Source organism: Amblyomma maculatum, chromosome 8 (genome assembly GCF_055883805.1).
Source record: "Amblyomma maculatum isolate TAMU_Amacu chromosome 8, ASM5588380v1, whole genome shotgun sequence".
In the NCBI taxonomy this organism is placed as follows: domain Eukaryota; kingdom Metazoa; phylum Arthropoda; class Arachnida; order Ixodida; family Ixodidae; genus Amblyomma; species Amblyomma maculatum.
Window position 1 is genome coordinate 68,219,603 of NC_139351.1, and position 10,452 is coordinate 68,230,054.

General features: G+C 44.7%; 1 protein-coding gene across 1 annotated transcript; it reads left to right on the top strand.

Annotated features, from left to right (window-relative positions):
• Window positions 1–132: 132 nt before the first annotated feature.
• On the top strand, window positions 133–10,452 carry LOC146181402 (transmembrane emp24 domain-containing protein 5-like). The gene is made up of 4 exons (XM_084576447.1): window positions 133–386; window positions 3,660–3,781; window positions 7,387–7,576; window positions 8,445–10,452. The coding sequence occupies exons 1-4, from the start codon at window positions 171–173 to the stop codon at window positions 8,679–8,681; spliced, it is 765 nt and encodes a 254-aa protein (XP_084432573.1). The 5' UTR covers window positions 133–170; the 3' UTR covers window positions 8,682–10,452.

A 10,452-nucleotide genomic window follows, 5' to 3' on the forward strand; every position in this document is an offset into this window, starting at 1 on the left:
GATAAAGTTATGATCAAAAGCTAATAATGTAATTTTTAAAGTAAGCAAACTCTATAGTTGGCTGCATGTTTGGCCTATAAGTTTTGGTCGTCTGGCAACAATTTTTTCTTTCCTTTTTTTTTTTTATTTATTTAAGCATCAGAAATTTCAAGGTGGGCAGAGTTGCGGCGATGTTGTGTGCCGGTGTCGCGCGATCAGTGCGTAAAACCATAGCCTCGGACTTTAAATTGTTCGCTATCGTCTTTGCGACGCTACTGGGCAGCGTGAGGCCGAAGGATGTGTTCGAAGACGCTGAGACCGAGCTTACGATCACCCTCCGGGCGGGCGGTGTGGAGTGCTTTCACCAACCTACAAGGCTCGGGCAGGTGCTTGAAGTGGAATACCAAGTAAGTCGTGATATAAACGTAGTCTGGAGCAAAAGTTGTGAGTGACTGTTTTCAGTACCAACGTCGCTGAACAGTTCAAGTGTGTCCGAAACCGACCGAGCACAGCATCCCGCACTTGTTAATGATACACCTCCCGACGACGCACGTTTCGGTATTATTCTTGTGCTCCCTAACGACCTCGCGAAATTGTTCGTTTTCCGTTATTATTGTAGCCATAAACTACTCGGGAGGCTAACTATTTTCCTGGTATGAGATTATTTTGAATTGTTTATAGCAACTGAATCCGCAGTACACATCCAATGTGGAGAATCGTTTCTCTTTGCACTCCAGTCATGTATCTCCGAGGATTGAGGAAAAACATTTCCATAGTTAGCTGATGGCCTTCCACCTTGAGACCGTGTGCAAACTGCGAGAAAAATATTGCAAATTTTCCGCTTTGTAGAAACTCTACATTTAGCTAGCAATACGCACATTATACGAACTTTCGTGCAGTTTCGCGTCTTGGTTTGCTTAGCTTTCTTCTTCTTACTGAAAGTGCGCGACGAAACACGCGATCATTGGAACGGAGAAGCGAAATCTGCTTCTACTATATTCTTTTTTTTTTTTTTTTGTAGGTTGTCGATCGAAGACCGCATTTGTGCGCACAACTCCCAAAGCGAAACACAACCACCTCTGTGCATTGACCTCGACCGCGTTTCGTTTTCGGACAACTGAAAAAAAGTTCATTCGCACAGGAGGAGTGAATTACTACGATAGAGCATTCGTTGCAGATTGATTCCCCGGCTGTTGCGGCTGTAAGCGCGCTGGCAGCTCCTAAAATATTGTACGGTACTCGTACACAGATGTGTCGTTCGTGCCACGTTCGTATCTACGAACCGCAGATATGCACCGTCACTAGTATTGGCTTAACCCCCGTAGTTTTTTTATTTACTTATCAGAATTCGAGCTGTAATGCATGCCTCTTATCAGTTACAGCTCTCAACCCCAGCACGAGTTGGTTTCGTTTATGGGTAGTTTGCAGATGGGCTCTCGATCGGCACAGCCGTTCACCTCAAATCTGCGATTAACGTACATTGCCCTCAGTATGGTCTAGCAATGCGAGAAAGCTAAACTAATTGTGCACCTCTTTACCGTCGCTCGCGCTACATGGTGTAGAGTTCGGCTCCCGGATGATTTTCAACTTAGATGCGAGCAAGCAAGCGCGCTGTTTTGCTGAACGTTTTGGTTGTGCTGGCTGCTCGTGATTCGTCCCCTAGATACATTCGTCACGATATGCGCTTACTGTGGCGCGTACTTGCTACGTGTCGTCGTTTGTATAGCCCATAAAACTACGCGGCACTCTCTCTCCTTTTTATGTATTGTACTTCCTGTCGAAGAGAACAGCTGCCAAGAAAGCGCCGTCGTCGGCGACGGTCTGAAGCAGCTCTCGTTCGGGTGTCACAGAATGTGATTCACGTGTCACTTCCAGAGAAAAACGACTCCCGAACGCGGGTCGACCCGACGTTTTATTTTGTGCCGCTTGTCTCCTGATTGATGACGGCAATCGGAGAGAAATAAGCAGAATGCTGTCTAGAATGGAAAGCCTGTTCAGTTGTCGTGGCTTTTTGCTTGATCTGGAAACAGGCGCAACAAAGACAAGGACATACACATCACTGTTCAAGATTTTATTGAAAGTCTGCGTTTTAGTGTGCATACTTCCGTGTGCGATGTTCCTGTCTGTATTGCACTTGCTTCAGTTCCAGCACGCCTATCCTCTGTTGCCATGTTTTTGCTGGGATTTTTTTAGCATCGTTGGTGTCTAGCAGGCAACCACTAGCATTTGGTTGCAGCTCTCGACTGGTCATGACCTGTTTTAGCTAAGCGAGTCTGATCTTCAGCGGTCACTTGGCAGTTATCTTTAGAGTTCAGAAAAATGGCAGCAAGAACACTTGTGGGAACTCCATTTTTCCAAGCTTGTACAGTGAAACAAGTGCCTAACATCTTCAAATGCTAAAGCTTCGGAATGCCATTTTTTTGCATTGTCTATTGTCTTAAGGACCTTGAAGTGAACAGTGGTGAAATAGACTTCATGACGCTGTAGTACATGATGTCTATGCTTCAAACTTTAGTCAAAAATTGGCTATAAAAAAAATAAATAAGCCATCATGCATGGAGGTTTGTAGTTTCTCAAATCCATTTAAATTTAACAGCATAAACCGTCAAAGTTGCAGGAACAAAGAATGCAGAATTTTTGCATCAACGATTGGAGACCGGTCCTCGCATATGAGCTTATGAACAGGGATGTGCATCAACCAGCTTTTAATTTGCATTTTGCCTGGTTCTAGCATTTGTTATTTGATAACTTGCTCGTCGACAGTAGCCTGCCAAACTAAACTCTGCTGGAAACAGGATTTGTTCTGCCTCAAAATTTTGCAAAAAATATGCCGTGTTAGCTGTTTGAGGATGCACGTGGTTTGTGTGAAGTGCAACTGTGTTAGAAGCTAACTTGTGTATTAGCAAACAGAAGGTCATTTGGACTCAATCTGAGGGTGTCACTCTATGCCACAGTAAGTGTATTTCGCAAAAGCATAGAGCCCCTTTGAAATGCAAAGCTGGCATCAGCGGTGTCATATGTTTGCCACCTGCCAACTATGGCAGGTGGTAGGGAGAGACTGGAAGGTGGTTGCTACTAGAAGGACTTTGTTCCTTTTTTTTTTTTTTTTCAAGACGAAGATGTTGGCGCATTGTACATCCTATTAGCCCCACAATGTGCAGTGGCTGCATTGTTGCGTTTGAAAACATGTTGAAACTGCTCACAACTGCAGCTGGCCAAGATTCTAGCATATGAGAAGGAGGATGTATGTGCGTTGTCCAACATACACACCATAAGCCTTAGCCTATCATTAAACATGACTCAGTAAAGCATACTGCGTACAAAGTAGTTATGGCTAGAAAGGCGACAGGTACATAGTATGCACTGTGAGGTATGAAAGGGAGATTGAAAATCTAGCAAACAGTACATGAAAGGAGATGGCGGGAGAGTTGATAGCAAACACATGGTCACTGAATGTTGTAGCCTCCTTCCTTGTCCACTTCATGCCGAAATTTCCGAAGTCCTTGACCATTGGGTCCCTTATAGCCCACATGTCACTCTGGGACATTAAACCCCATATACCACACCATACCACCTTGCGCATTGTTCGCTATGCTTGGGCAGCGTGAAAGAACCTGGCACATTAGTTGCAATTGTTGGAACATGTCAAATGGTGTGACAAGTGTTACGTCTTGTTGCAGGTCCTCGATGCCAATTTTGGCAATATGGAGGTGCAACAGAGGATGGAGATCAACTTCATCCTCAAGTCTCCAACGGGGCAGGAGCTGGTCAATGACCAGTCCCGGACAGAGGCCATCCACAGGTGAGGAAGGTGTTGCATGCCTTGATTATACTCCATTCGAACAAAACAGGATGGAGTGTGGATAATACTGTGTTGGAGAAAAATTGAATGCAGTGCAGTGAGCCTTGGAAAGTTGAACCCCACAATAAAGAAAGCGGCAAAAACAAATTTCTCCACGCAGCGAAATATACTGAACGCCCCAGACAACATTGTTGTGGGGGAAAAGGAACCATGACTTCAGATAGGACCTAACAAGGGAAGTGGACAGAAAGTGCCACTTCTCTTACGTCATGTGTAAAGTTGTGGTTCCTTTTTCCCCACAACAATGTCGGGCAAACTGGCCCAAAACTTCCCATTGCTGAGCACCAGCCAATGTTCATACGGTTTGTTGCTTTTGATTTCTGTCAACAATACAATGCTATCAGACTTCCCTTCCATGAGAACGAAGACTTCTGAGGTAGCAGTTCACAAGTTTTTTTCTTCATGCGTAAGCCAGCACAGTAAAATAATGAGAAAAGAAGACTGCATACGTTTCGTATCTTCACCATGTTAGATGCTTTCACTCTGCTGACAAACACATTTATGGTGCGGCCAGTTGAGCTCAGCAAGCCATCGTTAGTTCGTTAAGAGGCTTCAGCCATTTACGCCAGCGCTCCTGTTCCGGTTCCTCACCTTGATGCTTTGCCAAGCTTGTCAAGCCTGTTGCCCGCGTCACCCCGCCCCCCAGGAGCTCCTCAAAAGACAAACGCGCTGTGGTCTTGCCGGTACGCAACGTCTTTGTGTTCTTCACTCTAAAAGGCTGCAATAATGACAAGAAACTGAGTAGGCACTATTAATATTAAAGAAAAGGTAAATTCTCAGTGGCAAAAGTTGGGGGTCGTTTATTGTGTGAGTGGCTTCATTATGTGAGTAAATGCGATACTACTTTTGCTGGGTTTCAGTTTGTTGGTAACCAGTAAAATTAAAGCCAGGTGACAGTGGCCGAAATTTAAAAAAAAAATAAAGCTTCACTTTGGCAGGGTCAGATTCATACTTATGCATCTGTACAGTACCATTCTTGCGAGAACGAAATTCTCGCCAAAACGGTAAATTTGATTGTCAGCAGAGATTTCGTTTTTGCGTTGTTCAGCTGTATTAAGAGGCAAGAAAAGACCAGAGTGTTTCAGGGAAAAAGCTCAAGTTGATAATGCCCAAGTGGAAATCAAGGCGAAGAAATGGACCTGGCAGGCCACGTAATACAGAGGAAGAGGCCAATGGAGCCGAATTCACAGAAAGCCAGATGTAGCAGGGGGCGTCGGAGAGTCAGCCGGCCACTCGAGATCAGGAAGTATGCAGGGATATGATGTGCGCAGGTAGCATAGGACTGGACTGATTGGAGATCACTTGTAGAGGCTTTCTTGTAGAAGCTGTAGTAGGCTGATAAATAGGGTATATGAGGTGACAGTGCCTTAATGCGGTGAACTAAACACATGTCCCCAACGTACAGTTGCTTTATGTCTCACCTCCAGCAGCTCGCTTCTGAAAATTTGGCCAAGTTACTAAAGCACCTTGCCATCTATAAATGGATTTTGATTGGCTTTCACCCGTCACTTCAGCTATGACAGTGGCCTAATGTGTAGCAGCAAATGGATTAGCTAATCACTTTATAGTTGTAATATCATTTGTAATCAGGTTTAAATTATGGAAAAATTCAGCTACTGATTTGCTGATGCCAGCTGCAGCTTTCAAGTGAGGGCTAACAAGATGTTAGGCATTGCTCGAACATGTGTTAAGCCTCAAAAGAAGCTAGACTAAAATGGGTGGTACAATTTTTTTCTTGGGGTACATGCCCACAAGCGAAATGCCAAATGCTTAGTTTCCCCCACTACAGCGGCTTTGTGGCATTCAGCCGCTCTGCTTGGCTAAGGTCGTGACATTATTTCTGCCCATTGCAGCTGCACCTTAGTCAAACAAAATAATTATAAAAAAAAAAGAAATCCCCATACTAATGTTTCGACGCACGTCAAAGGGCAACTGTGGCTTTTAGGTGCCCCCTCAGATGTTACTGAAAGTTTTGTCGAATGTTTTCTGTAGTTTTCTGGTTCTTCATGCCAAATAGGTGGTGTTTTATTAAAGTGGGAATGAAATTTTCAATTTCCAATTTTGTGGCCTCAATTGGGGAAATTTCTGCAGGTAAACCTTGCATGTGTGATGTCACTGGATGCACGGCCAGTCTTGTTTTGCTGAAGGACAGAATGTGAAGGTTGCTTTTCATCATTGCAAACAAATAGTGACCTTTCAGCTAATCAACGCACACACAATAGGTTTTGTGACAGTATCAGTAACTTGATAGGTTGGTCTGTCCTGAAGTCCTTGTTTGGTCGCAACCCAGTTTCGATTTCATGGTGTTTGCTTGTTTCAAGCGTCACTGCTCATTAACTTGAAAAACTGGTTTTTGTACAGGAGAGAGGGTGCTCCAAGAAATTTGATGCGATTGTCAATTTATAATGTTAAAGAAATCCCAGTGTAGCCTTTTTCTAAACAGACCTCAATCTCCTCATTATTGTGCAACTTATGGACCGACAGTGTTTCTGTGGATCGTAATAATTGCGTCTTCCAGGTCATGCCAGCAACCATGATTGAAAGGAAATTGCTCTGTCTGGCTAGTTGTAAGTTTTGTTGAGGTGCATTTTAAAATCATGTGCCAAATTGTGTGTTGGTACTACATGTGCCTCGATAAATAGGCCCTGACTGTTGTAGCAAAGAAAGTTGCCGCTTCCAGCTCTGAAGGATTCCCACTGAACGGCTGCAAAAGCTTGGGCTTGTCGACATGGCACATTTGAAAAAGCAAGCCACGCAAGCGCGCGCGCACGCATGCACACACGCACGCACACACATACACACACACACAACAGCGCCGGGGCGGCGCAGTGGTTACGGTGCTCGACTATTGTTCCCAAGGGCGCGGGATCGAATCCCGACCTCGGCGGCCGCTTTTCGGTGGAGGTGATAAACAAGGCGCCCGTGTGCTGTGTGATGTCAGTGCACTTTAAAGAACCCCAGGTGGTCGAAATTTCCAGAGTCCACCACTACGGCGTCTCTCATAGCCTGAGTCGCTTTGGGACGTTAAACCCCACAAACCACACCACGCACGTGCACACACACACGCACGCACGCACACACGCACGCACGCACGCACGCACACACGCACACACACACGCACACACACACACACACACACACACACACACACACACACACACACACACACACACACACACACACAGAGAGGGGGGGGGGGGGCCAAAGAAGACCAGCCAATTGGGGTACTATAATACTGTCTGTTTGGTCTCTCTACATCAGCTGTTGTAGCCAGACCGCCGCTGTCTGCCCCTGAGATGTCATGATTACTGTATGCATAGAGTGGTGTCGTCGCATTGCAAGGTCACATGAGCCTTGTGATCGACTGGTGTCACATAAATGGGTCGTGCACTGTGACCCATTTGATGAGTCACACTAGTCGGGGCAGTGCTGAGACTTGTGTTGCATTTCCTGAATGCCCTTTGAACACTGCTTGTTCCAGTCTTTGTGTGTGCTGTTTACCTGAAAGCTCCTCGCTGCTTCTGCATCACTTATTATCCCTGCAGGCATGAAGTGAAAGAGCCCGGTGATCACACAATGTGCTTCGACAACAGCATGTCGACAGTCTCAAGCAAGACAGTCTACTTCGAGGTCTACGTGGACAAGGCAGGCAGCCAGGAAGAAGATGAATGGGACGCGAGCGAGATTCAGTACTCACCCGAGCTCATCTACAACGACACTTACAAAGACATTAAGGTGAGGACACAGAAAAGGAGATCCTTCGGCTTATCGGTTAAGCCTTGCTTTGTTTACACAATGGTTCAAATTGGAGTCGGTTAACCTTATTACAGCTATGGTTTCCTCTTTTGTTATGAACAGTGTGTTGAGCGGTTATCATAATACTATGCTATATAGGTATCTCTAAAAGCAGGCAGCCAAATCCGTTGTACATGGATGTTTGGGGATCTGTACTCGTCAGGCTACATCCTGGTGCATTGTATAATATTGTAGACTGCGCCTCGTATGATTCAAAATGGCTTGTTTGCTATGGATGGTTGGATGGTTTTGTTACAGATGGTTTCAATCTATAGTTTGGCAATAGGAATCATGCATTCATCATCACTTGCAAAATATTTCCAATACATGCCAGCAAATTTTTTTATGCAACCAAACCCTTGCTACAAGTGTGGGAGCACTGGAATTACTCTTTTATAACGAAAGAGTCCTGATTTCCCACTGGCAAGTCATAACATGTACTGTAAGAAATTTCCCCCCACAATACGTAATTTCCAGAGCCAAGGTTTGCTTCAGCAATGTTCATGCAAAGTAAAAACTGAATTTCAGTACTGTTTTGCAATAGAAAAGCATGAGAGCATCAATTTTTTTTCATTTTCATACATCCAAATATATTCCTGTAGAGCTTGATCTTGTCACATGGTCTCGTCACTTAAAATACATGACTGTATAGTGCATGCCTACGCAAGTACAGATAGATACTAGTGCAGCACTGTAGATGTTGCCATTGTTATCGCATAAATCCGAAAATGGAAGAATGCTCTTGCTTGGCTTGCAAGATTAATTGCGATTCCTCTCATTCTTTCTTTCTTCTTGCACAAATTCGCAGACTGTGATCAAAAAGGTGCACGAGAATTTGAACCAGGTGACGCACTACCAGGACACCAAGCGGGCGCACGAGGCCCGCGACCGCAACGTTCAAGAGCACAACTTCACGCGCGTCAACCAGTTCTCCATGCTGTTCATCGTGGTAATGCTCACGGTGGGCGCCATCCAGGTCTTCATGGTGCGCTCGCTGTTTGAGGAGCGGAGTCGTCTGCGCAAAATCTTCCAGTACCTCTCTTGACAGGCCGCCACCTCCGCTGCCTCCTACTCCTCTCTCTTTCACCGCCTCCTTTGTTGTACTCGCCACTCAACATCGCCCCCACTTCTCAGGACTCAGCTGCCGAGTCTGCGAGAAACGCATCAGACTTGTCTCGATTTTTTATTCTTTTTTTCTATCCTTTCTCGCTAAATGCGCCCGTCTTTGCGCTGCATTTTTTTTTTTGAACACTTTATCCATACTTGTTGCTCAAAAGAAGGATTCCTTTTCTTTTTTTTATGTTTAATTTTGATCAGGGCTATTGTTACAGCCCCTTCCTTCTCTTTCCATGCTCGCCCCAATCGTTTCCTACCAGTATTGAGAATTGAAAAAGAAACGAAGCAAGGAAAATGAGAGAAAAAAAAAACAGGGGGACACTTAAGTTCACCTTAAGAGTTATGACTGCTGGGGTTAAAGCATCCCTGTGGTTGCTGGGGGTTTCCAGGCGCTCCCTATCACAGACATTGATGTTGATTCACGCCATCACATGCTGCTTTTTAAGATACTGATTTGAATGAATGTGCGTTGGTGGCACAGGGATGGTGCGCCCGCCTTGTGGCCCAGCGATGAGAGGCTTGATTCCACCACTAGATACATCCACCTTTTCTTTTAAGCGACATCACTACATGTAACGTTACGACTAGGTGTGCACGAATATTGAAATTTTAATAACTTATAAATTTAGGAAAGGAAAGGCACAGTATCTGTCACACTTCTTTCTGTGGATACCTGAACCATGCTGTAAGGGAAGGAAGGAAGGAAGGTGGAAGTGAAAACGGGAGAAAGATGTGCCATAGTGGAGGTCTGCGGAGTAATTTCAACTGCCTGTGGATCTTTAACGTGCACTGACATTGCACAGCACAGGAACGCCTCTCCGTTTCGCCTCCTTCAAAACACAGCTGTCAGCAGTCGGGTTCGAACCCAGGTACTGTGGCACAGTGGTCTGGCATCTTAATCACTGCGACAGCACGGCAGAATTTTCTAATGCAAATATAGGGGAAAAAAATGCCTTCGAATATTGAATATTTGATCAGTGAAAAAAAAAAAAAATTAAAAAATAGCAAACACTGTTTGTATCGTTTGCTTCAGAATTCACGTGGTACTTGCAAATAATATTAAACTATAATTGCACAGGAGTGCGTATACACTACTGCGGGCATAATGTTTGTGTAGGAAGGACCTGCATGAAGCCAGGTGGCGCTGTCATATTGCTAGTAAACTGTCATTATTTAGGCCTCCAAGAGACCAGTAAAAATGTTAACTGAAAACTCGAAATTTTCGAAGGGGCCTGAATAAACTGCCAGGAACCATTTGCATCACAGTAATTTTATGTGATGAACACTTGTACAATGGATATCTGCGTTCGAAATGAAACCAAAGTAACCAAGACGTTTTTCTCCGGTTTCTGCAAGTGCTTTGTTTGCGCACACTGTCGGAAGGCCCTTCTCACAAAACAGCCCCTTCGCATTTTGAGGATGCTTCACCGCATAGCCAACGCGGTCACGCATTGCAGTGAAGCAAGTAGTGCAGGGAAACTGCAGTGTATTTGATAGATTTTGAACATCCGGAAATTTCGAATACAGTAGAACCCCTTTATAGTAAAGTCACTGGGACCAGCAAAAATCTACTATATCAGGGTCTTTACTATATCAGTTGTTGGTGATGACATGGTCCTGAAGATGCTGTCTGATAGTTAAATGGGCACTCACCGAACACGTCTTGTTGCTTAATGAAACAAAAAAGCACTCCAAAATAC